The 27,369-nt window shown below is 50.3% G+C and overlaps 1 protein-coding gene and 2 long non-coding RNA genes across 9 annotated transcripts in view; 2 read left to right on the top strand and 1 right to left on the bottom strand.

Moving 5' to 3' along the window:
* The window catches only part of LOC114606288 (uncharacterized), an 86,265-nt gene extending 73,135 nt beyond the window's left edge, over positions 1–13,130 (bottom strand). For all 3 annotated transcript variants that reach the window (XR_013394647.1, XR_013394648.1, XR_013394649.1), the window contains exon 1: positions 11,229–13,130. This is a non-coding gene — a long non-coding RNA (uncharacterized LOC114606288). The remainder of the gene's footprint in view (positions 1–11,228) is intronic.
* Positions 6,442–11,057, top strand: LOC114606289 (uncharacterized). Of its 3 annotated transcripts, none has more exons than XR_013394652.1 (4): positions 6,442–7,175; positions 7,886–8,038; positions 9,283–9,430; positions 10,954–11,057. It is a non-coding gene; the product is annotated as an uncharacterized LOC114606289 (long non-coding RNA). The 3 variants fall into 3 exon arrangements; XR_013394651.1 differs by lacking the exon at positions 10,954–11,057 and adding an exon at positions 10,344–10,934; XR_003708826.2 differs by lacking the exon at positions 10,954–11,057 and having other exon boundaries at positions 9,283–10,934.
* A 2,457-nt stretch (positions 13,131–15,587) lies between the features above and the next one.
* On the top strand, positions 15,588–26,347 carry NR2F1 (nuclear receptor subfamily 2 group F member 1). Of its 3 annotated transcripts, none has more exons than XM_028748355.2 (3): positions 15,588–16,148; positions 18,892–19,419; positions 25,097–26,347. In XM_028748355.2, exons 1-3 carry the CDS (start codon positions 15,716–15,718, stop codon positions 25,375–25,377), a joined length of 1,242 nt encoding a protein of 413 aa, XP_028604188.2. In that variant the 5' UTR covers positions 15,588–15,715; the 3' UTR covers positions 25,378–26,347. The 3 variants fall into 3 exon arrangements, with proteins under 3 accessions (XP_028604188.2, XP_028604190.1, XP_028604191.1); XM_028748357.2 differs by lacking the exon at positions 15,588–16,148 and adding an exon at positions 16,185–18,465; XM_028748358.2 differs by lacking the exon at positions 15,588–16,148 and adding an exon at positions 16,186–18,438.
* Positions 26,348–27,369: the final 1,022 nt, after the last annotated feature.

Below are 27,369 nucleotides of genomic sequence, written 5' to 3'. Positions count from 1 at the left end.
CACTTTTACCTATGTGTGTGTGAGAGAGAGAGCAATGCGTTCGCTAAAATAGGGCAGAGGTACTGCATGCGGTGTGTTTATATAGCAATATGTGTATCTGTGCAAAGTAATCTCCTGTGCATGTCAAAGCAGACCCGTGTGCACAGTATATAGGGGCTCCGGTAGGAATGTACGTCGCAGTGGTGTCAAAGGGGTTAAAATATTGCGGGGGGGGGGCTCAGGCAATCCCCGCATCACAGAATCGGCGCACAAACACCATTTGAATGGCAATGCCCATCAACTTTGGGGTGGCCCGGCCCCCTCAAATCTTTAATGGGGGGACGAGGGAACCTCGGCCCCTAGTAGTTGGCTCCTGTGTTATGTAGATTGAGTACACAATAAGTACACAGCACAAGCGAGTAAACGCCCTATAAAAGTATTGGACATAACACACTAGAGACAGCTGCAATCTTCTGCTCCCTTGGTTGGGAGAAAGTTCCATTGATCTAAGTGGAACCCTGAGGAGAATTGCAACCAGAGCGAAGAGAGAACTCCGGTTTCACAAACACGCGTTCTGTTCGTTTCTGTGACTGGTGCGTTTCTCAGATGCCAAGAAATGCAGGCACACGTGTGTGTGTGTGTGTATAGAGCTTTCATTGTCACTGATCGTATACTAATAGGCGAAGGCTGGATTTGGACTGCGAGCACATCGCAGTCTTCCGCTCTGCCAAATCTGTATCAGTTTCTCCTTACCTACGCTGCACTCTTTACTCTTGCATATGACCGTAAGACGTTCAGGATAGGACGAAGCGCCGGAGGATCCTATTGCATGTTTGCTCGGTATCCAAGCCATAGGGAGACTCCCTCCCGAGGAACAACATCCCAATTCACTTTGTCTTTTCCCCAACCGAGGGACAGTCGGCTGGCAGTGAAAACTCCACGCCACCGCTTGAAAGGAGTGAGATCTGATCCGGCTCTGCAGTCGCAACCTTGACTTCACGCCCAGCTAGCATGGCCTAAAGGTCGGCTGCTGTGGGGAGAGGCCGAGCGCAGGAGAGAGAGAATCACTCACCACCTTTGAGTTTGGGAAAGAAGGATGAGCGGACCCCTGCTTAACGTTGCTTCTTTGTATCTCGCCTTCCTCCGGTGGAGCTCAGTATAGTACGACAACCCTGAGAGGTAGACCGGCTTGAAAACCGTCATTTCCCAAGACCAAAGAGCTTCTCGGGCCTTTATCCCCACCCTATCATTACCATTTACTTTCTCGCTTCGCACTTCCCCAGTAAGTTTATTTACTCAATCTTAAATTCATTGCCTTTAAACACACAAACACAAACTCGCTCCCTCCCTCCCTCTCCCCTTGTTTGCGCAGATCATCACGTTCCAGGGACAAATTTGTTTCCTACGAAGACTCCACTTTTAAAATGCTCCTCTGCAAAGCGATGCCATGTCACCCGTGTGCGTGTGCTTCTTTAAGGTACATTAAAGGATCATTGCAGTCTCCCTGTGAAGTCATTACGCCTTTATCCCCACCAATTAACCACACCTCAGAGGGCTGCTATTAACAGCTACATTGAGCTTAAAAGTGAGGTATCCCATTTCAGAGAGATGTCGTGATCTCGCTCAGGAAATCCCAGCAGGCGGCCAAAAATGGAGCTCTGACTCCTGATCTCTGCCTTAACAGGTCTTTAAAATAAAATAAAAAACACCACTCCACGCAACCCCGATAAGGGGAGAATTAAATATACTAGGGAAAAATCTGAAGGCTAGAAAGTTCAGAGGTAGAAGGTTGGAGCGGGAAGGGTCCTGGAAGAACTTGCGGAACAGCTTGAAATAAAGGAGAAAGAATTTCAGGTGAAATTGCAGATTGGGAGGAGATCGTTTGTCTCAAAAAAAAAAAAAAAAGGAACTACAACTGAATTGTAAATTAGCAGCAAGCGCTGATTAAAAGGCAAATAAATGCACGTGCACACGTTTGTGACTCTGAGAACTATCCAATCCTCCTAAATTGGTTTTGTGACATCCGATTTCTTATCTCGCTCTCTTTCTCATCACACAAACCAGGAATGAAACCCCATTGATTTTCGGTGTGGGTGTGACTTCCAGGTGTCACAGGTGGGTTGGCGGGGAGTAACAGAAGACGTGATGGGGGAACTCGGAGAGCTTGAGGAAGAAAGCAGAAACCCTCCTTGCGCTTCTCCAGCAACTCTACCCAGAATTCGTCTTGAAAGAGACGGGGGAAATCTCTTTCTCTTTATCTCTCTCCTAGCTCGCTCACTTACACACACACACACACACACACACACACACACACACACCCAAAGGAAAGAGAAAGTGTGGGGAAATGCCCGGAACAGAATGTTGCCGGTCAGCAGCTTGTTTGAAGGCAGAGATTCCCTGCCACTTTGCCTCTTTTGAGTAACCTATGAGGTTCCAGTTTAAAAAACTCCCCCCCCCCCCGATGCTGGCAAGCTTTTCTTTTCTTTAAAATAGTAACAACAACTACCCTCATCTGAGTCTTCTGCTTCTATCCCGGATACTTACCAGCTCTGTGCTATCGCCTTATAATAGCACTCTTATATAAACTAGAAAACCAACTTTCTGCTGTTGGGTGGGTGATGTTGCTTTTTTGGGGAGCTCTGAACACCTTATGTTGCTCTTTTTTGCCCCCTATGCCATTTCTCTTACTCGTGTCCTCGTTCTAAAAAAACCCCCAACAACTAACCCATCCAAAGGCAACAGGAGCCCTCACTCATCCCGCCTACCCCCCACCCTTAAATGAGGCGGATTTAATTTTCAATATTTGGTACACAAAATTTAGTCAGCCGAAAGGAGATTAATTTTCTAGAATAATCCAATTAAAAGATTTCTAAACTAATCTTTTGGGGTGGGGAAACAGGCTGGGGTGGGGGAAAGGAGGGAAAGTGATTTATGGCCGTGGTTGATTGAGGAGACCGGACTGCTCCTTCTGCGGCTCTCTTAAAACTAAGCGCTCGCATCTGAAATTGACCAATGTCAGACAACCCTCCCTCCCAAAATTCAATTAACCCAAAGCAGTATGCTTTGAAGATTGATTTGTACCCGTCCTCACTCCAGTGGCACAAACCCGGTATAAATCCCCTACTCCGGCTTGTGGGTCGGGCCGCTTGTTTGCATTGTCTTCCCGGATGGGTTTAATTCAGATGTTGCATTGGGGAAGAGAGTCGCTTATCACTCACACCATTCTTCCCCTCAAATCATAATGTGGAAAAGGAGTTCGTGCTGCTCACAAGCCCCATGGACTTTTTTTCAAGTGCTAATAGATTTATGGTCTCCCTTTTTTTTTTCCCCAACGCCCATCCACAGTAATTAGCACATATGTTCTAAATAGATGATAGTTTTGTGAGCAATAAAGCAATTACCCATCGGTGGAGCTGACAGTTCCTCCAACTAAACTCCAACCAGCAGCTAATTGGAAAAGTCATTTCAGCTCCATTGTCTGCAATTAGTCTTGCTAAACTACTGCACCCCAAACTAGCCGGTTTGAGGTTTATTTATTCATTTGCATTTGCATTTGCAAGCGGTCATCTCACCAGGCTCAAACTTTTCCAGAGCTTAGATCAGCTTTGCAGATTCTCTTCGACTGCCTTGATTTTCTCTCTCTCTCTCTGCCATTTCTGCCCATTCCCATCGATACCGAGAGGTTCAGTGGTTCCCAAACATTTGTTCCTTCTGCTGCGGCGGTTTGTAAAAACAATATTTCCCCAGCCACTCGGGAATGGTGATCAGTGTTGCCAAATGGAGGAGGCTTAAATGCTGCTTCTAAGTTTTGTTTGATTTTTTTTTTCTTCGCCCTTCTCCTTTTCAATTTTAACTCTGCATTGGGGGATTGCTTAGGGGGTCTTCGCTGTGGCCCCAGAGCACTAAATCAAATAAATCAGATGTTCTGCTTAATACACCGCCGGTCATTTTCTTTGTGACAAATGGGATGATTGGAACCCCAGCTCTCTCTCTCACACACACGCATGCATTCAGCCAGGAATTCCGGATCAGTTAGCAACGTTTATGTTTACTTTTGAGTGAAGAAAATGAGGCCGGGGGTAGGTGAGGGAACAGGCGAAAAGCCGACCTCCCCGCTCCTTTCTGCTGAAGATGGGGAGGGGGGAATTAAGAGGGTCTTCCTGATGAAGACTTGTGCACAGTGGGGGGAAGCAAGGCGTTAAAAGTGACGCCTGGACGCGCCAGCGGAGCTTCACACGGAAGATCCGCCAGGTTTCTCCGCCACTTAATTTAATCTTCGTGGCACTGGGCCGGGAGATGAGTTGGGGCTTCCCGCCCCCGCCTCTCCGAAGCCCTAGGGTCGAAGTCCAATGGGGAGCTCTTACTCTGACCTGCAGCCTTTAGTAGGCGTTTAAATGCGAAGAGCGTGGTGGCCAGGAGGTGGCCTTCAGGGAAGCCCGGTTGGCCCTGGGAGGTAGGAGAGATTCATGGGTGGGAAGGGGCAGCCCCTAGCAACCATGCCACCATTCGTAAGTATTTCCAGCTTCCAAGCATCCCTGGACTCTTCAGACGGCAAAGGTGGCTCTTTCTAGTCGGAGGGGCAGCAGCAGTGGTAGAGAGGTATTTCCCCCCACTCCCTGGCAAAGGGATTTGGAAGCTGCCTCTGAAATGCTCTTGGTTCCTTGCAGCCAAAGCCATTAGACTATTAATAGGAAGGCCTTGTCTGATGCAAAGGAACAAATAATTCTGTCTAACCAGGTTCTTTTTTCTTTTCTTTTTTGCCAAAAAAGACACATACTCATCTCCCACACAAGGGTTGGGGGGGGGGGATAAAAAAAATCGTTTCTGAACAAACAGGGACTTGGCTTTCGTGTCTTGTGGGTTCAACTTTAGCTTAGCATGACAGCTATTGGGAAGGAAGAGATCGCTCTCTCTCCGCCCGCCCCCTTATCAGTTTATTTCGGATTCACTGGGTGTCCTCAGCAGCAGTGGACGAAGCAGGGCCTCGTGCGAAGCCTACAAAAGAAGTCCGGGATCTGGAGTGCGGACGGACGCTCTTTTTATTATTATTATTTGCCAGACCAGACCAACAGTTCCGTCCTAGCCTTGAGAAAATTGTTTCGGCTTCCAGGGACTTTGCAAAAATGGGAGAGGCGGGAAGCCTCTTCGAGGTTTGTTCCCTGCTCTGGTTTCCTTTGTATCTGTTTGCCAATGGGGAGTGGTGGTTGGAGGGTACATTTTATTTTATTTATGGAACGAGTCCATCAATGTGGCCGAGGGACTCCTTCCATCCCAACCCTGCTTGCTGCCAGGGTGAAATGCAGGCAAGGGGAGCAGGCAGCGCGGCCCTCTCCGCCACCTTCCGCGTCTCCAACCGGGGCGCACGCGGTGGGGATCGAGGCATTCCTCCGCTCGCCGCCGCCTGGCTTGAGGCCTAGGCGCAATCATGCAAGCCAGTCCCCTCCTTCCTAGAGTGAAGGCATTTTCGAGCCTTGCCCCACTTTCTTTCTATGAAGAGCGATTAGATGGCGCCTATTCAAAGCTGCTGATCCAGAGAGAAAAGAGGAGTAGATAAAAGGCGATTTCAAGTGACCTCTTCGTCCTTTTCACACCAACCTGAGTCCCCAGAATAGCCGAGGATCAGCTGGGACAAAAGAGCGTCCCCTCCTTTGCCCTTTCAGCTTCAGAAGCCTCCGTGCAAGGGGTTAACAATAAAGCAGATTTCTCTTCCCCCACCACACACACACACACACCACCCCCACAGCTTTGCCAGCCCCATGTCTTCCAGGATACTTTTTATGAGCCCCCCCACAATCGCTGCTCTCTCTCGCGCGCGCCCCCCCCCCATGCTCCCCATAGCCTGCTTCAGTGTGGCGCGATTCTTTATGGTCTGCTTGAGCTGTTTCATTGACTTTTTTTTTAAGCCCAACTTAAAAGTCCTCCCGCTCCATCTCCTTAGCTGCCTGAACAGGCCTGTAATAAACACATCTCGGCCCTGACAGTTTAAGGGAAAAGTCAGATTTATTAGTTATATCAAGTTTAGGAGGAGCTCAGGGTGATGCTCACACCAGCAGCCAAGCCTGGATTCCCTCCCCCACCCCCTCGACACCCTCTCGGCGCCTCTAAGCGATAGCTGAACAATCGGTGAGGCAAATCTTTTATTTTCTTACACACAGAGAGAGAGAGTTCTTTTAATTTTTAGCCTGGAAAAGAGAAGTCCAACTGAACTCATCTCCTGATGGGCTAATGCCTATGATAAAAGAAATGGGAGCTGTGACAGGTGACTATTATGGGAAACGATTCTACAAGCCAGGAGATCGTATTATCAGGACACGGGGAGAAAAACTTCTCTTGCAAGTGTGCCCCCTTTTCATCCCCAGCATAGCCAGATATTAATGTCTACGCGCGCGCGCACACCCACACACACACCTACTAGATCTGGGCATCAGCTTGCCTGGGCCTTACGTGATAGGCGCATGACAAGACTGGTCTCCAAGCTAAGGGTAGATCCTCAGAGAAGCCAAAGGGAGACTCTCCAGCGCTGCCATCTACACTCATAGAAAGTCTTCACTCCCCACCCCGCTCCCTTTGTGGCATCTGCACACACCTATGTCGCTTCGCTTCCCGCATTAAGATCCCCGCAGCTTTATTTGTGCGGAAAGTCAATATCTGGTTGTGAGAATTCGCCATTTTGCGCAGGGAACGGGGTGGGGAGCGCATGGGAGAAGACAGCTCTGACGCAGGAAGGCTGCAGAGCTTGCTGACCGCCAGTTTCCTGTGTCCTGCTAGGATCTTCCGGATCCATCTCGGCCGTGAAACAAGGCACACTATAAAAGCTGGCCAATATGGGTCCCTCTGTCGGCTGGGAGATTCCTGCGCCCCTCGAGGCCACTCGACTACGGCGCCTGGTTTAAGAGGCCCAAAGGACCCTTTTCTGGAAATATTCTCCAGGGAACATTAGAGGGATTTACTCCTGAGTAAGAGCTGTTCTGTAAACCTGCAATCCTGCCCCCCCTTTCTTGGGAACAAGTCCCCCACTCAGCTCCGTGGGACTTCGTTCCAAAGAAACAGCTGGTGTGGGATCGCGCTGCCCCTGACCTCTGCACAGTTTTCAACTTGTTTGGGTTTCCTGGCTGATGTGTCGGCAAATCCACGATTTCAGTGGCCAGCTGCCGCCGTCTGGTTGAGAGGAGACCGCCGCGCTCTGAAAGCACCTGGTAACTCAGCGCGACATTTCGCTAGGTGCCAAATGGCCAAGTCGAGCCCAGAATACGGCCTGATGGCTCCTAGTGAGGCCCGCGGGGGTGGGCGGGAGGCCTTTGGGGAAGGTATTTTGCTCCCTTGCCTTGCTTCGCTTACAACTCCACAACAAAAGCATAAAGCCAGACTCTCGGCAGCCTATTTTACAGCTTTCATTTTAGCCTTCGAGCACTGGCGGGTGCCTAACCGGGAACCTTTGCCCAGGTTAGAGCCCCTATTTCCTCCAGACGCTGTCCTCCCTTGCCCCAGCTGCCTTTATAGTGAACACGCAGCGTTTTCTCTTTTGTAAGAAAGCCTAGAAGGAATGGTATCCACATATTTTCTTGGAAGTAAGTTTCACGGAATTCAGTAGAATTTACTTTCAAGCCCCAATGGGTTGTGCAGACATGGGATTCCAAGAACGGACTGCTTTAAAAAGTAGGTCTGATTAAGATGTTGGAAGTAAGTTAACTAAAACTTATATCACATGTGCACAACACAAGCCAGCTTCATTTACATTTATGTAATTTTAATATTTTGCTGGAAGCCGCCCAGAGTGGTTGGGAAAACCCTTCCAGATGGGCAGGGTATAAATAATAAATTAGGATTGTACATTATTATTATTATTATGGAGGATTTGCTGGAATATCTCGTGCGCGTGTGCGCGTGTTTGTTTGTTTCCAAACAGGCTTTAAAATGGGAATCATCTCGCACTTGGTCCCCTGAAGTGAGTAAGGACATAAAGGAAAGCGAGTACAGATCAATTGAGAACTCTCAGGGATCCATCCAGGCACTGGTGAAATCCTCCCTCCCTCCCATGCACACGAATCTGAGCATCCGTGTGAGTGCATCAGGCTTTGTCTAGAGAGAAGGCCCCCCCCCCCGAAATATTAGGTGGCCAGTGGCTATTTATTTACAAAGGGGCGCTGTAATCCACTGGGTCTACTTTGGCTGGGATTCTGGGAATGGCCAATTGTGTATAAGATTGGGATGGTGGGGGGGGGTGAAATCTGCAGATTTGTGCAGATAACAAACGAGGGTCGAGTAAGGGGCAGGCGCGCCTCCTTTTCCCACCCGGGCAGGAGTTCCATTGCGCTGGAAGCCTGTGACCCGGCACTAGTGCAGACGGTGAATGCGGCCTACTTCCGCTAGTCGTGGCAGCGGCGTTGCTGGGCAGGCTTCCCTGCCAAGGCCTGGCTCGCTGACAGCCTTGCCCTGCTGGACACCAAGCCCTCGCCAACGGAAGGCAGAGGGAGGAACCAGCAAGGCCGCCGCCACTACGCACTTTGCTTGAGGAGGGGGCTTTTGGGGGGAGGTGGAGGGAAAGAGGTGGGTCAGCAATGTTTACACTGCAATTAATATTTGACGAGGACTGGAAATAGTCCTCGAGGGGAGGGACGCCCCTCGACAGGCTGGCTTCTCTGATGGATCAGGCATCCGAAAGCTGGAAGGCAGAGCTTGTCAAGAGTTCGTCGAAAGCGCGAGCTCGCTGATTTGTGGGGCAAGCGGCCCAGCATGCTGGTAGCGTGTGAAAGTGAGAGAACAGCATTCAAAGCACGCCTTCCGTATGGCTTTCTGGGTCTGTTTTAAGTTGATCTATGTAGAACGGGGATGGCATATGTGTGCTTTAAAAAGCACTTCCCAAATGTCATGTCCTAACGAAATGCAGCTGGATCTCTTAGCAGAACGGGGAGTGAGTTGCTCAAAGTTGCTAAAAGAATGTAACAGATTTTTTCCCTCTCCACTTGGGAGAGGGAGTGAAGATCCCTCCTGTGCTATTTTCCCCTATAAGGATTCTCGAATACACAGCCATGCACAAACACACAGTCAATATATATTATACAGTACTGTATTGAAAAACCACACATACGCCATACACTTGATTTTTGCAAAGGAATCGGGCCTTTGAATTTAAAAAAAGCAAAGGTTACAGCAAGCGGATAAATATTTCTGGGTACAGATCATTTCCATCCCCCAGCTAGGCTTTGCTATTACCTTCTCTTCAGCCCATATTTGGTTTGGGTGTTTTACGGAGGGAGGAGGTTTCGTTTTTTAAATGCCCCCCCTCCTCCCTCCTGGTTCCAGGAAAAGTTCTGACAGGCACAACGTTTTCCTCTGGTCCAGAGAAGATGGGTGTCTCCGAAAACAACCCCAGAGAGGACAGCATTTCTTTTCTGAACCCACAAAGTGACTGCAAGTCCCACAATTTCAAACGAACAGAGGTTACTTCTATGTAAGTGTGCTGTGGGTCGTGGTCTTAGGCTCAGCCTGTCTGCATCTCTGTTCTCCCATAAAATGACCTTATCAGATTACAAAGCCTTGGCTGAAACATCGAAAGAGGAATCCTGGTTGGCCCCACGCAGGAAAAACACAAAACCCCTTAAGCGGAGCCCGTGCATTACTTCCAGAATATTACAGCCTCGTTGAACATAACTGATCTGCTTTATTTTACCACCATCCCAGTTCGCACGCCTATTGAACACCAGGGATGCGCCTTATTTTAAATTCTTCACACACACCCTCGCTGGTTTGCATCTGAAAATGCCATCCGGCTGTCCTGATATTTGAGGTTCAACCGGTTTAGCAACTCCCCTCTGCTTAACCAATTTGCCCATTGCGGCCCAAGATGGGATTCTAAACACAGATAAGAGACGCGGGAAACCTATGCGATTTCCATGTAAATATGGTTAGGGCAACGTTGGGGTTGGCAGTCTTGAGGAAGTTGGAGCTCGCTTCTATTTTTCGGGGCATACTTTAGGCACCGCAAGAAGCTGGCGGGGAAAGCCGGCGTTTCCCAATTAATTACGTTGTGACCACATTACTTTTCTTTATTTCCTTTTGCTCTCGGAGAGAGAGGAAAGTGAGCGTTTGAGAGGGAGGGAGAAATTGACAAAGGATTTCTATATTTGAGCCAGCTTCTTTTGGAGAGGTTAAGGATCCCCGCATGCAATGAAGGATCCATTCATTTCTCGCGGCCTGAATTCTTATCCATTTCCCATTCAAAGACCCAGCCAGATCCCTAAAAGATGAGATTTCCTGAAAGACTCATAAAATTGGCTAGGCTTCGCTCTATTTTCGCTGAATAAAAGCAGAGATTGAGTGGGTTCTGTTTTATACCTATTCTAAGAGAAATGTGATATCCTTAGGGACAGCAAAGGCAATCTTGGAGTGGGGGAGACAGAACGTAATCGGAATTAAAGGTGGGTTTTGTAATTATTTTTAATGGGCCTTTCCTTGTCATAAAAGTCTTTCTGTCTCCCCCTCTCTCTCGTTCGGTGGATCTCCCTGTTGTCCCTTTAATCTGTTGACACTCCCCACCACCACCCTAGATAAACAGGCTGCCATCGATCTTTTCATTAGGTGATCAAATAACAAACAGAGCAGGTGAAAGACAACAGCATTAGCACGCTGACACTCGTCTGCAATCCCTCTTTAGGGGATGAAAAGTCCTCGCATAAACACTCAGCCCCACTGAATGGATCTGTTCACCTCTTCCTTAAGCCTACCTAGGCAATAGGAGGACTATGGGATTCAGCTCTGGATCTGGACAAGTCGATCCCTGCTCATTCCCATCTGAGGTTGTTCCCGGAGGCAGCTGGTCCCATGATCTTAAGGATTGGGGATGGGGGGGTTCCACAACATTGTTCAAACAAAAATTATTATTTTTTGCTACTTCTGCTTCCTAACTTCTTACATCTCTGTCTATCCCTCTTCTCCGCCCCCCCCCCGCCCCCATCCCTGCCGCCTCTCCTTCAGATGAAATCTGGCGGGGAAATCCCAACCAGGCCTGAACTGAGTGCCTTTTCAGGGTCTCCGACAAAGCTTGCGAGATGGTGGAGGAAAGCGGAGAAGGAGCGTAGGTGGGGGGGGGTGGTTTTTTATTATTAAAAAAGTTACATTGCCCAAGTGGAACTCTATCAGAAGAGGATGGGGTGGGGATGAGAGATCCCAACTCCCTGCTGCCGGATGCTGCTTCACAGCGTCTAAAAACCCACCAGAAACACACGTTACAGAAAGCAAAAGCTACTTGCCTTGGCCAGCGGAGGTTCTGCTAGTTGCTGGTGGAAGCGATCCGGACTCCGACGAAACCTTGTCAAGAAGCTGGTGCTTCTCTGTGCACCTTCTCCCGGGCTTTCTTTCTCTCTCCCCTTCTCCCTCCCTCTTCTCTCTCTCTCTTTTGCTCTGCCTCTTTTTTCCCCCTCTCTCCCTCCCTGTCTCTCCATAGTCCGGAGAGTAAAACCTTAGATGATATACATACAGAGCCCGGGTGTGTGTGGGTGTGTGGGTGTGATTTAATCTTATTCGTTTCACCTTTTCAGTGACCACCAGAAGACAGGACCGAGAGTTTATTGGGAAAGAAAAGAGAGGCGAGGAGGCAGGCGAGAGAGAGCCCACTGTTGCATAGTCAATAACATCCTTTTTATCAATGCAATCTACAATAGGGACGGCTTGGCAGGAAAAACTGATGCGGAGGGTGGGGGGAGGGAGGGAGAAAACCACCCTTCATTATTTCACCACCAAATCGCAAACCGTGTCTTCGGGTGCGGGACTCGCCTCTCTAACTGGTGCCTAATATTTTTACAACCTGAGAAGGGACGCACACAACTCTCTCTTTCTCCCCCTAGGCTCTAGTGCGCTGCGGTGTTTTGGAATAGCCCCCGCCCGCCCGCCAACCCCAGCTTTCTGCTGGTGTAGAAACTTTGATGGAAGTTGAGAAAACAAGGAAAATAAGGAGAAGTCAGGAGGGGCAGAAGATCGAGAAGCTAATGGAGAAATATTCCAATAGGAAGGATTACTCCCCATAGAAACATGCAGGCAGGGAACAAATATTAAGGGAAAGAGCCATTCAGATATTCTCGTGTCCCTTTCTGCTCCTTCATCTGAGGCGCAAGCTTTTTATTTATTTTTTAACTACACAAGGAAGGGGGGAGCTAAACAAACTGCAGTTTCACCGCTTTCTTCCTGTCCGCTAGATGGCAGCACGAACCAGCGATTCTTCTAGGACTGGCGAAGGGGAATTTGTGTCGTCGTCGCGCCCCCCCCCCCCACTACCCGGTTCCCAGAATACACTTCTCCAAACTCACATTCTCTCTCTCTCTCTCTCTCTCTCTCTCTCTCTCTCTCTCTCTCTCTCTCTCTCTCTCACTTGAACTTTCCTTTACAGGCATTGATCCTTTCATAAAGACGGCAAAACCGATCACTTACTTACGTTATCCATTAATCATTACTGAGGCTGTTTAAAAACATTCGCGAAAGCAAAACACAAGGAGGACGGAGAAGTTAATTTAATATATGTATCTATATATGAATAGTAAACAATAAATAAAAATAATGGGAGTTGGAGTGGAACCTTCATGTGAAACGGGGTTGTCGATTTCTGTCCGGTCATATTGCGACGGGAATGAAATATATTCTTAAAAAAATTACTAAATCCTGGAGAATATTTAAAGTGAGGGGGAACAGGCAGCGAGGTGGGAGGGGGAGAGAGGCGGCTGCTGATGAACTGGAACATATGGGACCATAAATGTATTTTTTAAATACTCACAGTCCTTATGGACTCTCCTTAGCCATCTCCTTGCAGCCATTAAACAATGGAATCCAGTCCAAGTATCGTAATTCCTAATCAGGGTTATTTTTGGAAGGAAGGAAGACCGGGGGGGAAGAGAAATATCCCAAAGAGAAATCTGATCATTAAAAAAAAAACTTTTCAGAATGAGCCAAAATAATTTCCTTTAAATTCCCCTTTCCCCCTATCGCAATGCATCTCTTCCCCGCCCGCCCCCCCCCCTTTCTTTTGTCGTGCGTGTGCGTCTGTGTGTGTGACCATAGACGACCCATACTAATCAGGTCTCAAAGTAAATAGCAGAGCAGGGCGATCTCAATGTAAATTGTGCTTGTCAGAAGAATCCCCCTCCCTTTCTCTTTCTCTCTCTCTCTCTCTCTCTCTCTCTCTCTCTCTCTCTCTCTCTCAAGCCCCCTCCCTTCCCTCTCCTTTCCTCCCCCCTCCCTCCTTCCCATCTCAGTCAGTAGGTAGCAAAGAATAAAGGCGGAGGGGGGGAGCGAGAGAGAGAGAGAGAGAGAGAGGAGATCTCAGCCAATGGAGTGAAGGAGGCTTGGCTAACCTTAGCCTCCCATTTTCTCTCCCCCCAATTCAGGGCTCTGACCAGTCAGTCGCCTTTGATTATCAGTTGCCAGCAGCCCCTCTCTTGGCTCCTTGACATGAGCTCCATATAAGGCAGCGATCTCCATAGAAACGTGTCAGTTTCAATAGTAGTGTCAAAGTTCACTATATACAGACATTCGCGCAGATCCCCCTTTCGGAAACATTGCTCTGCTAGTCTTCCCGTTTAAACGCATTCATTTTTTGGTTCTCTCTCTCTCTCTCTCTCTCTCTCTCCCTCTCTCTCTCTCTCTCCCTCTCTCTCTCTCTCCTTTCTTGCATATTCTATTAGTTGAAGGCTGGTTTTTTTTCCTCTTTATCTCCTTCTCTCTCCACTCCTTTTCTCCTTTTCCTGGTGCCTCTCGCTTCCTTCCTTCATGAGACCAGAGAGAGGGAAAACTTAAAAGAAAGGGGAAAGACCGCAAAAGAAAAAGAGCAAAAAGAAAGAAAGGAAGAAAAAAGAAAGAAAGAGGGGCGCCTTTTGAACATCTTCATATCTTCAATTTTTAAACACTTTTTTATTGTTATTTTGGGGGAGGGTTTTGTTCTTGGCTGCGGAGGTTTGTTTTCTTTTTCTTTTTCTCCTCCGAAATTTACTTTAAAAAGAAAAGAAAAGAAGAAGAAGAAAAATAAGAAGGTGTTTTTTTTCCTCCTCCTTTCCTTCCCCTTCCTCTTGGGCGATCTCCAGTGATTATTGTCAGCAGCACGGAAGAAGAAAGAAGGCGAGGAGAGAAGGAGCTGCCGCGCGAGCGAGCGAGGAAGGCGCCAGGAGGAGAGCAAGCCGGAGAAGCAGGAGAAGGGGCTTTTATTTATTCGACCTACTTTGGATCTCTCGCTCGCCTTTCGGCTTTTCCCCTCCCCTCGGCGCGCGGCTGACATTCGCTCCGCTTCTGCTCTCTCCATGTTCGCCTTTCGCTCCGCCACTTGGCTGGGGATCCTCGGTCTGCCGCGCCTGGGCGAAGTCGAGGGCGCTGCTGGGGCTTCTCCTTTGTATCTTCCCCAGCGAAATTGACGAGGGAGAGAGGCAGAGAGAAAGAGAGAAAGCGGCGCGCACGGAGAAAGAGAGACACAGCTAAAGAGAGAGAGAGAGCCCGGCGGCAAAGCAGCGGCGGCGGCCGGAGCCGGAGCCCAGAACAACGGCGGCGTCGGCGGCGAGAGACCCCCAAAGTGTCTCGTCCAGTCTCCTCTCGCGTCCTCCTCGGCGGCGTCGCCCTCGGGCTGGTCGGCGGAGCTTCCCGAAGCGCCTTTCCTGCATGGCTGACGCGCTGCCTCGGACTTGGCCCCCGGACACCCGCGCGCCCTGAGCGGCAGCCGCGCCTCGGCTCCCCGTGCGCCTTTGCCGGCCTCCCTGCGCGCCAACGGGCGCGATCCAGCGGCGGCTCTCCCGGCCGGGCCCCAGCGGCTTCGGCGGCGAGCAGTGGCGGCGACGGAGGCGGCCGCAGCCCCGGCAGAGAGACCAGCTTCTTCACCAGCAGCAGCGGCGGCGGCAGGAGCAGCTTCGGCGGCGGCAGCAGCAGCAGCATCGCGCGGCTCCGGGCTCCTTCCTTGCTGCTGCTGCCTCTTTCGTGTCGGCCGGCCAGGCGGGCGCGCCGCTAGCCCGCCGCGGACGGTGCGGGGCTGGCTGGCCCGGCAGGGTGTCCGGCGAGCCGGTCGCCTCCTCTTCCTCCCTTTCCTCCTCCTCCTCCTCCTCCTGCTTCTTCCCCCCGTCGCCCTCTCCTCCCTCTCCTCCCCAGGGTCACCCTCCTGAATGCCTCTCCCGACAGCCCGCTTCGCCCTGGCTGCTTTTGCAACTTGAAAAGGGACACGTTTCTGGGGGGGAGGGAGGGAAGGGACTGAGAGAAGAAGCAGGAGGAGGAGGAGGAAGAGAAGAAGAAGAGCGGGGGACACCATCCTGCTAGACGGGGGGGTGGGGGTTAAACCCTCTGGAATTCCATTGTCTCCCCCCTTGCCAAAAGAAAAGAAAAGAAAAAGAAGCCACTCCACATTAGAGAGAGGGGAAGAGAGAGAGAGAGGAAGGGAAGAAGGAAGGAAGGAAGGAGGGAAGGAAGGAAGGAGGGGGCAGGGCAGCAGAAAGAAGCAGAAAAAGATCGGCAGCGGGAGCAGCGGAGAGGCGGCGGCGGCAGCCACAGCAGCAACAGCCGCGGAGAGGCGGGAGGAGCCCCGATCCCTCGCCTCTGCCCCCCCCCCCCCGCGACAAACCCAGGCAGCCGCCCTTCTTTTCCCCCTTACCCTACCCCACCCCCCTTCCCCACCCCGACCCCGACCCGCCACCCCTCCTCCTCTCCCGGCCTCTTCTCCGGCAGCCCACCATCACCACCAGGCACCCCCCCTCTTTTTTTTCCTCCGTGGGCCCGAGATATGGCAATGGTAGTTAGCAGCTGGCGAGATGCGCAAGAGGACGTGGCCGGGGGCGGCCCCACCGGAGCAGCTCAGCCGGGCCGGGACCCGCAGCAAGGGGCCTCGGCGGCCCCCCACACGCCGCAGACGCCCAGCCAGCCGGGCGCGCCGTCCACGCCGGGCGACAAGGGGCAGCAGCAGCAGGGATCGGGCCAGAGCCAGCAGCAGCAGCAGCAGCACATCGAGTGCGTGGTTTGCGGCGACAAGTCCAGCGGCAAGCACTATGGGCAGTTCACCTGCGAGGGCTGCAAAAGTTTCTTCAAGCGAAGCGTCCGCAGGAACTTAACGTACACTTGCCGGGCCAACCGGAACTGTCCCATCGACCAGCACCACCGCAACCAGTGCCAGTACTGCCGCCTCAAGAAGTGCCTCAAAGTGGGCATGAGGCGGGAAGGTGAATATTATTTCTTCCCTATTCGGATCCGGATTGTTTGTGTGTGTGTCCAGGGCAGGTTGGGAGGAGGAGGAGGAGGGAGAGAAGGCTGGTACCCCCTCCCTCTCCTCCGAGCATCCCCCTCCCCACCAGACAAACAGACACACTTTCGCAACCACTACACTTGCTTCCTTTAGAGATGCGTAATGTTGCTATTACTCTTACTCCACCACCGATTGAATGGTGTCTATTCCTGGGTTGGGGGCTCTGTCCTTTCTTGGCTTGGAGCTGGGGGGGCAGCCAGAGAGAGGGGGAGAGAGACCCTTCTTTCAGGCTCCCTTTCCTCTCTTCATTATTTCGCCCCATTAGAAAGATGGGGGGAGCGAGGAAAGAGAAAGCACAACAGTTCACGTTAGATCCTTCCCCCACCACAACCCTGGCCTCAAAGCTGAAAGAGACGTGTGTTGTGTGTAAGTTTGTTTGTTTGTTTTAAAATCATAATAATATATATTTTTTAAAGCAAATTGGAGGGCCAATGGTGTTTAAATTGCTCTGTTTGTGTGGCTGCTTCCTTGCACCTTCGCTCTCTGCTAGGCGATCCCACCTCGCCAAATCCGGCCTTGTTTGGACTCCCTCGTGCTTTCAAATGAAGTTTGTGAACGATCACTGCTTTTACAGTTCTGTCATTTCCCACTCCGTGTGCATGCTGCTTCTTTTATTTCTCCATCAGACGCCATCGTCGCTTTATACTGCATCCCAATAATACTGGTTCTTATTAGTCTTATTATTTTTAAGCATAGCTTGCCTTTGGAATGTGGTGCTTATTTGAAAAGAAATACCTCCAGTGTTATGATGGTACTTTCTGTGTGTTTGTGTGTGTGTGTTAATTCCGAGAGAGAGAGATCTATATTTATATGAATGAAAGGAATAGTTATTATATGTATTTGTATGTGTGTGGGGAGTGTACGTGTGTGCTTGTGTATATATAATAAGAGCGATTTACTGCGGCGGTGTTTTTGGTCTCCACACACATACTTGTATAGATATATACACACACACTATTTAGCTGTTTGATGCTGAAAATTCAGCCTCGTGACCCTATTTAAAGAGGTCCTTAGGAGTCAAATGAGCCAAACACTTTCGGTAATGGAAATGGTTGAAAATAATAGAAAAAATAAAAAATAAAGCACATCTCTCCCGTGTGCCTCAAGGAAAGAATGGAAATCCTTTTAAAAGGGCCACTGATGACTTCATTTAGGAGTTTCGGAGAGCTGTTGTCAGGATAGGGGTCTCGGGGAAAAATTTATATATCGAGAGCGAGGGGGAGCATAGGGATATATATGTATAGCAGCTAACAGCCCTCTCACAGCCTTTGAACTGTGTTTGCATTTAATTGAAACACAGAACTGCCAGGTTTGGAAGTATAATTTGCAGAGGGAGGAGGGAGGAAAGGGGGATTCTGACAGCTCGATGGGAATATTAGATTCCCCCCCCCCATCAAAAGTATGATTAACAACAGGAAACCCTGAAGAAAATAACTCTTCCTGTGAAACAGAAAATATTAATTTTCTGCGCCTAAGAAATAACTCTCAGTAGTCCTCTCTTTGCTCTAAGTTACCTTTGTTTACATGCCAGGAGTGTGAATTGCTGACCCAGATTAAGCAGACCTGGACACACACACACGCACACACACACACACACACACACACACACACAAACTTTGCTCAGCTTCGGAAACTCCAAGCATGCTCGCGTTTGGGGTTAATGAATTCCGTGAGTTTGTGTGCCCGGCGCGTCTCTTTTTGCACAGTTGCAAACGTGTGTTTTCACTGGCCAGATCGTGGGCATATATTTCCCACCCTCCTTTAATTTTCATTTTCATGCATCTGCAACCACGCAGAGAATAATTCGCCCTTCTCCCCACACTCATGTTTGGCTTCCGTAATCGAAATCTTCATTTTGACCTCCTTTTTAATAACAATAACAGCAGTCAAACCTTTCCTTTCCCTCCCCCCGGTCCTCCTCCAGCCAGGGAGAAAGAACTCTGCTGCAAACAGGAGAGAAGCTTCCTCAGCTGAACCTGGGAACTGTTTAGGGAGAGGGCGCGGGGGTAGCTCTCCCACCCCTCACCTCACCTCACCCCACCCCACCCCACCCCCACTCCAAGCACTTTTGCAAGCCTATTTGCTGAGTGGGACTCCGGACTGGCAAATAAAGCGGGGAGCCTGCGCGGGATGGCCTTTCCGGATTCCCAATCCTCGGAGCGCTAAATCGGCCGAGAGGTGACCAAGGATGGCTACCTGGCTATCAGGCAAGGCTAGGAGGGAGCAACTTGGAGGTGGGCCCTGACTTTGGAGAGTTCTTTCGGGGACTGCCTCGTCATCATCATCATCATCATCATCATCATCATCATCACTATTTTCATCATTCCTCTTATTATTACTATTACTACAAAGAGAATGGCAGTCTTGTAAGGCAGTATACATGTCCCCATTTGCACAACAATGCAAGCTGAGGTGGGTGGGGGGAACAGGCTTGCATTGTGCGTGTTTGCCATCCTCCCGGCCGGATTTGTGCGTGTCTGTGTGAGAGAAAGAGGCGACGCCTGTGTGTGTGTCTGTGCGCCTGTGTACGCGCTGTGTGCGCGCGTTGCTGTGGGAAGAAGGCTCCGCTTTGTTGCGCGGCGGCTAGCGGGCTGGGTTTCGCCAAGGCTGCTGGATGCACATTTCCTCTCCTTTTCTCTCTCTCTCCCTCTTTTCGTCAGCGGTTCAGCGAGGAAGGATGCCTCCGAGCCAGCCGAACCCGGGCCAGTACGCGCTGACCAACGGCGACCCGCTGAACGGCCACTGCTACCTGTCGGGCTACATCTCGCTGCTGCTGCGCGCCGAGCCTTACCCGACGTCCCGCTACGGCAGCCAGTGCATGCAGCCCAACAACATCATGGGCATCGAGAACATCTGCGAGCTGGCGGCGCGGCTGCTCTTCAGCGCCGTCGAGTGGGCCCGCAACATCCCCTTCTTCCCGGACCTGCAGATCACCGACCAGGTGGCCCTGCTGCGCCTCACCTGGAGCGAGCTCTTCGTCCTCAACGCGGCCCAGTGCTCCATGCCCCTGCACGTGGCGCCCCTCTTGGCCGCCGCAGGCCTCCACGCCTCGCCCATGTCCGCAGACCGCGTGGTGGCCTTCATGGACCACATCCGCATCTTCCAGGAGCAAGTGGAGAAGCTCAAGGCCCTGCACGTCGACTCGGCCGAGTACAGCTGCCTCAAAGCCATCGTCCTCTTCACGTCAGGTCAGTGGAGTGGCGGGAGGGAACGGGGGGGGGTGTTAGGGGGGTGAGCAGCAACACCAGGGGAGCATGGCTAGGCAAGCCCAGGCACCTTCCTCTCCAAGCAGATCGGCCTCCTGGTTTGGGGACAGTCCCCCGGGATAGTCTGGAGCAAGGAAAGGCGCGCAGGGCCTGCTGAGGCCAAACCTGCCAGCCTGCTGCAGAAGGTTTGTGCAGTAGACGCACCAGAGCCTCATCCAAATTCACTTTGCGTTGGGAAAACGAATCCCTGCCCTCCCCGCAGCCCGGCTGCAGCTTCCTCCTGCGCTCTCAGTCTTCTTAAGCATTCGTTGGATTGTTCCCCTTAGGCAGGCGGGTGGCTTTGGCAGCTTCCGGTAGGCCTTGGGTGAAATCGACTAACTCGAAGGTGTAGCGTTGTGTTCATTGTAGAAGGTAGTATTCGGCCTCAGGTGGGGGAGAGGGGGGTGCGGTAGGAGCATAAATTCCCCACACCCTTTCCTCGTGCGTTTGTGTGTTTATTTGTTTGTGGAAGAGAGGAGAGAGTGGTTAGGCCTCGCTGAAAGGGCTTCTCGCCAGATCTTGTTCCAATAAGGCAGGCAGGAGCACAAATAAATCATAAATAATACTGCTTTATTGCTGCCTGATCCCCACCCCCACCCCCACCCTTATCGGAAGCCATTCATATTTGCAGTTGCTGTGGTTAGTGACGCTCGTAAAAATGGATTCGAGCGCCAGAAAAGGACTTACTTCCCTCCTTCAAAATAAAGGAAATAAGACCCAGCCTGAGGCTTTAGAGTACCAACCTGCAGATGCATTTCCTCCCTCCCTTCTTCTTTTTTTTAAACAATGCAAAACCACGCAAACACTGGGAAATGTAACAGATTGCCTGCAAAAATATCAAATTAAGGGTAGGCGGGGGTAACGTGCATGTTAGCAATTTTGCTTATGATAGATGGTTCAAATTAACTTTGCAGGAGAGTGCATTAACGTCGCCTTTGAAGTGCTCCGGTTGGAGCCTATAAGAATACAAGACATCCTTTATTATTGTAACCTGTGGGAGAGACATATATAACATCAACCTGCAAGGAATAAGGAACAAAGACAAGGGGGAACTTGGCGGAGCCGTTTGGGACGGGGGGGCGTTGTGTTTGCGAGGGTGGAGGGGTGCGGCGCTGGTCTGTTCACCGAGCACTTTTTGCAAAACTTTTCTCACATATATATATATATATATATATATATATATATATATATATATATCCTTCAGAATCTTATACCATTAAATCCGCCACCCACCCCTAACCCCGTTTAAAAGTGGCCCGAGAAGATATACAAAGCTTTTTGGAAAACAAAGCTGTTTCCGAGGGTCTGGCTGGAGGGGAGAAACCCATCAATATTTGTTGCCTTTCATGCATGAGAAATAGTATTTACATTGTAGTCAAATGACTCTTAAATTTGCACAATATTGTAATGTAGCAAATGTAGTATTAATATCGATTTGAACATCGGATAATTTATTTAGACAGGGGGATCTCATTGGTATGCGTGGTGCTGGTAGACATGGACTGTGACTGCCCCCCCTTGTTCTTCAGGCTGCAAATGCAGGCCAGAGCGAGGGTGGGAAAAGGCCGGGCTCTTTTTTCGCAGAGAATCAAGTACAGGTCTTAAAACAAGTGGGGGAGATTTACTGAACAGCCGCAGAGACGTTGGGGTGCGTTTTATCTTCAGGAGCCTTGCCTGACGGAAACGTGTTTTTCAGAACTGACAAAAAGAGACCCTGGTGGCATTTTTCAGGGTGATTTAACTGGAGGGTCCTCCCGCAGCCCCTCGTGCTTTTTTGTTAACTCGTTTATTCATTTGGGGGGGGGGCGGTTAGATCTAAACTGGGCGGGAATAGCCCGGCCATTTGGAAAATGCAGCTTTTAGGCCGCAGCGTTAAAGAAAGAGGGCGGCCTGCTTTATTGACTTCACCGCCAAAAGCCCTTGCCTAAAAGGTTTGACCCCCCTCCGCCCCCTCGAAAGGCGCTTTCTTCCTCTTTTCTCAAATCCAGGATGGCTTAGAATACTGCTAGCTGCATCTGCTATATTTATGTGTGTCCATATATTTTGATGGTACACAATGCAACATTATTTTTTTAATCGAGGCAGTGCAAATTGGCGACATCCCAATATAAGCTGAAATAATAATAGCATATTCTAGCTCTCGGATGGGGTGGAAGCCCCAATGGCGGGGATGCAGAATTCCCACTCTAGTTATGTCCTGTCTTTCTCCTCCTCCTCCTCCTCCTCCTCTCTCAAACGCCGCCACTTCTACCCCCTACACCCATTTCCACTTGGGCCTGATCTTGTTTTGATTGCTAGCCAGAAGCTAATTGATGGCCCGGCTTTCGCCAAGTCCTCCAACTTTTTAAGGAAACTTTGATGGATGGAAAAGACATTTTTAGCCACCTGGTCCCAGGGGCTTTAACTCAACAACCTGATCCCAAACGTAAAATGCTTCCAGATCACTGGTGTTTAAGATCAGCAGGGGTCACTGGCTTGGAAGTTATTCTAGTTTCTTGCTTGCCTCTTCTTCTTCTTCTTCCTTCACCACCTCCTGCCCATTTGGGTTCCGGATATTATTTTCCACCCACAAAAGTTTGGAGCCTGTCCCAGGAAGGAGCATTGTGTTGAAAGTAGCGCTGGTTGATTTGTTGTTTTCCCACACAGAGAGACATGCAAACTCCATTAAAGAATTGCCTTTCTAATTCTGACACCACCCCGCACTTCGATATATAAAATCTCCCACCGAGGGGCCAGGTTAGATAAGATCAGCTCAATAAATCTATCTCCTGCGCCATAAGAACTTTGATTTCTCGTTATATGCGAGCTGATTACGTCTATATTTTCTGAGCACTAAACTCTCCTGGATGCGTTACATGAAATACATTCCCTGTACTACAAAGGCCCAGGTTGGCGTGTGCTGAACAGTAATGATTATTTATTTACATCATTTCTTCGCCATAGACTGGAGGAAGAAATATTGAGAAATAATGACTGCAGGAAGAAATATGATCATCTTAAAAAGTGGGACACGCACAATTTCCACCCAAACCCACCCTTCTCCCATCCCAGCCCGCCCCCTTCATCCTTGCTGAGATGTAATTCACAGAAGGTGAATATGCATCGCTTTCCCTTCTTTGGTCTATTTCATCTTAACTCAATCAGCTAATCGATCAGATAGCATAGATTGTTTAATTAATTTTCAGATCCTCTTGCTTCGCGGTGGAGATTGAAAGCATCCCCCGATCCTAGCGCTATTTGTTTGAAATGTAGAGGGGGGGAGATGAGTCCCTCTGAGCTGGCTGGTGTTTCGAGTACGGGGGTGCGGAATAAAATCCAAGCGTGCCTCTCATATATACCTGAGGGGACCTTTCTTTATTTTTTTATAATAAAAAAATGAGAGAGAGGCTGAAGAAGCTATCTGATAGAAGATGCACTGGGAATACGACAGGAGAATCTCCGTTCTATCTGGTCTGTGCCTTTTCTCAAAGATCCGGTGGTGGTCTTTGCGCCGGAGGTGAAAGACGGGATAAATATTTCACCCCCTCCCTAAGGAATGGGACCTCCCAGATAAATGTGAGGAAGAGGCAATCAGGCCCTGAAGTCCTGCCGTGTTTAAAAGTTGGGTAGAAACCTTTCGCCTGAGTGGACGAGTAGCAATACAAGGCAAATAGCAAAGGAGAAGTTAGCTGGTGATCTCTCGCAATCCCCGTCCGAGGAGGCCAGGGACTCTCTCGGCTATGGACCACGAAGAAGGGCAGGCCTCCGCTGTTGGGTGCGTGTGGGTTGCAAGCTGGCTCCCTCCTCGCCCACCCGTTAGATGTTGCAAATGATCACTGCATTTAAGGCAAAAGTAGAAATTAGCACAACAGTCAGGCGTAGGTAATTGCAGATCTAAGCGCTCCTTAGGCCGTGGCTGGGGTCATGGGGGTCTTTTCCTCAGAAGAGCCAGAATTACAGCTTGGTTGCTCTCTGTTTTCGCTGGAGGCCAGAGGCCTGGAGATGAAGGTGTTTGACATGCTTTTTTTAAAAGCCACTTTTGGAAACTAGGGAGAGGGATACACCACCCCGCAAGTTCAACAACAACAACAACAACAACAGCAACGAAATCCACTTGCCACAGTTTCCCCTTTTTAATGGATTGCTATGATGAATAAATCTGGAGGGCCTTTGCAGGGCCATCCTTATTTTACATGGGCAATTTCGTGAATTCCTTTTGGGGGCCATTACTCTGCGATTAATTCTTATATAGATTTCTATATTAGCAGAGGCCGCCTTTGATCTGCGCTAAACCGTCCTGCTAGCTGACGGCCGCCTTGTGATCCGGGTGTTTTGAAATATTTATTATTAATATAAGAAAAACAGGCCGGGGGTGGGAGGAAGAGGAGGCGGCCTGCGGATGCTTGAGCTCAAAGAACCCACCGCCTCGGTGTGGGGGGGGACTTCCTCTCTCCCTCCCCTAAAATACTATGTGGTGTCTGTGTGTGCGTTTAGGCAGGGGAGAGGGGGGTCTGAATAGTCCTTAACACTTTCTGCTAGGACTTCTAAGACAGAAGGAGAAATATCTGGCGAAGGAGTTGGTGTCCTTCCTCTTACTGCGCCTTTTGCTGGCTGTGCCAGATGCCCGGGATCTCGGGGTCCTGAGCGCCAGAGCTGGGCCTCCTGCCTTGCTCTCTGGCGAGCTTGATGGAGCCTTAGCGGCAGCGGCAGCAACTCCAGCGAGGCAGCCGGCGCAGCAGCTTTGTGCGTGCGAGCGAGGGCGAGAGCAGCTGCAGACAGACGGCTGCTTAGCGCGCAGGCTTGGGGTGCGGGAGGGGGGCAGCTTGGCGGGGCTGGAAGAGGCAGCCCGGACCGAGCCGTCTTCCCGGCGATGATTATATAGCTTACAGAGATGTGACCAATTTTCAATTACTCGATCCGAGAGATCCCCAGACAAAGCAGGGCCTCCCCTTCTCCCTCTCTCTCCCCCCCACGATCGGAAATGGAAGCGCGGCCGCCTTTCGTGCGAGCGACTCCAAATCCTCGCCTGGCTTTCTCGCACGCGCGCCTGGCCCGGTTTCTTGCACCCCGGAGCCCTTTTCCTTTAGCTGAGGACGAGGCTGCGTGTGCTTGTCTTGGGCGGGGTGGGGGTGGGGAGCTTGGAGGGAGGAGAGAGAGAGAGAGAGAAAGTACTTGGGAGAAACGGAATCCCTCCCGGCTGGCTGTATCTCTGTGTGTGTCTGTCTGTCTGTCTTGGGAGATGGTATATGTCAATGGGATGTAACAATAGGATTCAGCAGCCGAGGCCTCCGTCCTTTCCTGGCTGATGGGGGGGGGGGCAGGTTGCTGGCTGGCTGGGGAAAGATGGCTCCGGCTCCCCTCCCGGCTGCCTTTCCGCGTCTTCCATTATTTATTTGCAAGGTGGAGGAAGCTGCACAAAGAGAGGGGGGGCGGAGGGGGCGTCCGGGGTCGCGGAGGCCGGGTTGCTGCTGCTCCTGCTGCCTGGTTATTGCTACTGCTGCGCTTTTGGGGGGGGGAGTGGGGAGAGTTGTGGGTACCTCCCTGGCTAACCGTGTCTCCTCTTCTTCCTCCTCCTCCTCCTCCTCTTCTTCTTCTTCTCCTTCTCCTTGCCCCCCCCCCCCCCCCCGGCGCTGCGTGGCAGATGCCTGTGGCCTCTCGGACGCGGCCCACATCGAGAGCCTGCAAGAGAAGTCTCAGTGCGCCCTGGAGGAATACGTGCGGAGCCAGTACCCCAACCAGCCCAGCCGCTTCGGCAAACTGCTCCTCCGGCTGCCTTCGCTGCGCACCGTCTCGTCGTCGGTCATCGAGCAGCTCTTCTTCGTCCGCTTGGTAGGTAAAACCCCCATCGAGACGCTCATTCGAGACATGCTGCTCTCCGGCAGCAGCTTCAACTGGCCTTACATGTCCATCCAGTGTTCATAGAGCACCTCCTGGGCTCCCCCGCTTAGAGACCCTGAGAGGAGGAGGAGGAGGAGGAGGAGGAGGAAGGCCTCCAGCCCAGCCAGAGACCGGCCCAGACAACCACCACCTTGGGGGCGCACGCAGCCGGGTGGGGGGATCCGAGGAGAGAGAGGGGGAGGAGGACCGAGAGAGAGAGATAGGAGCAGACCCCTCAGACACTGCACGAAAGACTCGCTTAGGATCAGACCCCGGCTGAGAGAGGCGGTGATGGTGATGATGATGATGATGAAGGCGAAATGGACACCTCGTATTTTGTGGAACAAACCATTGACACTGAGATGAGAAACTTTAAACAAAAACCATTTTAAAAAAAGGACCGAAGAGATTAAAACAAAAACTCCCCCCTAAAAAAAGAAGACTAGAACGGATTTCCCTGGATTTATGATGGATGGACTGAGGTGGATCTATCGTCTGTACAGCAAAACAAAACACACAGTTTAAGAGACAGAACAAACAAACAAACAAAAACCTGGAGCCGAATTGAACTGGTGGACGGGGTGAGGGAAAGAGGGAGGGGGACCCAAAGGCGAAACACTTTCCACGAACATTGTTCTTCATTTTGTAAGATATTAGTCTTTATTTTCACTTTTTTTGTAAAATTTAAAACATCGTATGCGCATAAAGGAGGCGAGAGGGGAGGGGGAAAAAACACCACAAGAAACAAACAAGAATTAGGGGAGGGGAAAAAATAACATTTTCCAAATAATTATTAAAAAAACAACAAGGAATTGTTCTGTGTGTATGTATCTATATCTGTTTTGTATTTCTTTCTGGTTCCAAACCAGGCTTCCTGTGATTCTATACTAATAATTTTTTATATAACCCTTTGCTTCTTATATTGAGTGCGATATATGTTGTCGAAGCTGTTCTTCAAGAATTAAAATTGAAGTGAGAATTTAAACAAAAATAAAAGAATTTAGAAAAAAAATAATTACAAAGGCAACCCAAGCGCAACATCCAACACAGATTCCCACGCCAATCCATGAGTTCTTGTTCCTTCAAGCAGACCTAAAGTTTGGGTTTGTGGGTGGTGGGTTTCTTTCCCGCCAGCCCCCCAAGGCTTTGTGCCTTATATAAGAGGTCCAAGGTGTGGGGTCTTTGTTCAAAAACAAATAAATACAGTGGTCATGCTGCTGGTAAGGTGCACACACCTCTCAGTATTCCCAAGCTGCCTGGTTTTAATGCGATTCTGGTGACTGATGCTGACGAAATGGAGGTGGGGGGGACAGTTAAGAGGAATTCCCTTAGGTTGCAACCCGACGTTCATTTAACTGGGAGGGAGTCCCATTAAACGTCTGCGTGAGCCTACTGGCGTTCTATGAGAATAATCCGGAATAGAAAACAGGGCCAGCCCTACCACTAGATAGAGTAAGGAGGGTGACTCAGGCAGCTGATTCTGAGGTGCCTTGAAAGGACAGTGAATAGTTGTTGTTGTTTTTAATTTATTAGTATAATATTTTTGCTCCCAGCGAGAGGCGTTTGTGCTAGTTGGCTTTTTGTTTTTCTCGTTGGGTTTGCACCTTGGATTAATTGAGAGGAGATCCATTTGCTGTTCTGCCTGTAATGCCTAATAAAGGTAAGGCGAAGTGAACTATTCTGCCTCGGGTGGCGAAATGTCTTTGGCCTGTCCTGAAAGTAAATTTCCACTCCTCTGGAACACTGTGTTGTCACGTCTGGACTGAAGCTCTTATTTCCCTTCCCCACCCTTTACACTTTGTAAAGGTCTCTGTGTCAGGTGCGGGCAATTTCCTCCTGGTGCAGGTCTTTCCTCCGGGCTGGTGAGTTTCCCCTGAATTCTAAAGCCACCCTCAGAGAGAGGGAGGTGCATATGTCTGGTCGTGTGTACTGATCCAAGGACACGCGTGCGCCCCTATTCCCTTGGGCTCATGGAATCCTAAAGCTGTTAGTCTCCTTCAAATGACTGTCGGAGCAGCTTTCCAAAAACACCCCCCC

Source organism: Podarcis muralis, chromosome 11 (assembly GCF_964188315.1).
Source record: "Podarcis muralis chromosome 11, rPodMur119.hap1.1, whole genome shotgun sequence".
NCBI classification, from domain to species: Eukaryota; Metazoa; Chordata; class Lepidosauria; order Squamata; family Lacertidae; genus Podarcis; species Podarcis muralis.
Note: the sequence above shows the minus strand (reverse complement) of the source record. Positions and strands in the feature narration are given on the sequence as shown.

Coding starts and splice junctions, on each gene's coding strand:
- NR2F1 (XM_028748355.2), top strand. CDS start 15,716: ATGGCAATGGTAGTTAGCAGCTGGCGAGATGCGCAAGAGGACGTGGCC. Junction 16,149..18,891: donor AGTGGGCATGAGGCGGGAAG/GTGAATATTATT, acceptor TCTTTTCGTCAG/CGGTTCAGCGAGGAAGGATG. Junction 19,420..25,096: donor CATCGTCCTCTTCACGTCAG/GTCAGTGGAGTG, acceptor GCTGCGTGGCAG/ATGCCTGTGGCCTCTCGGAC.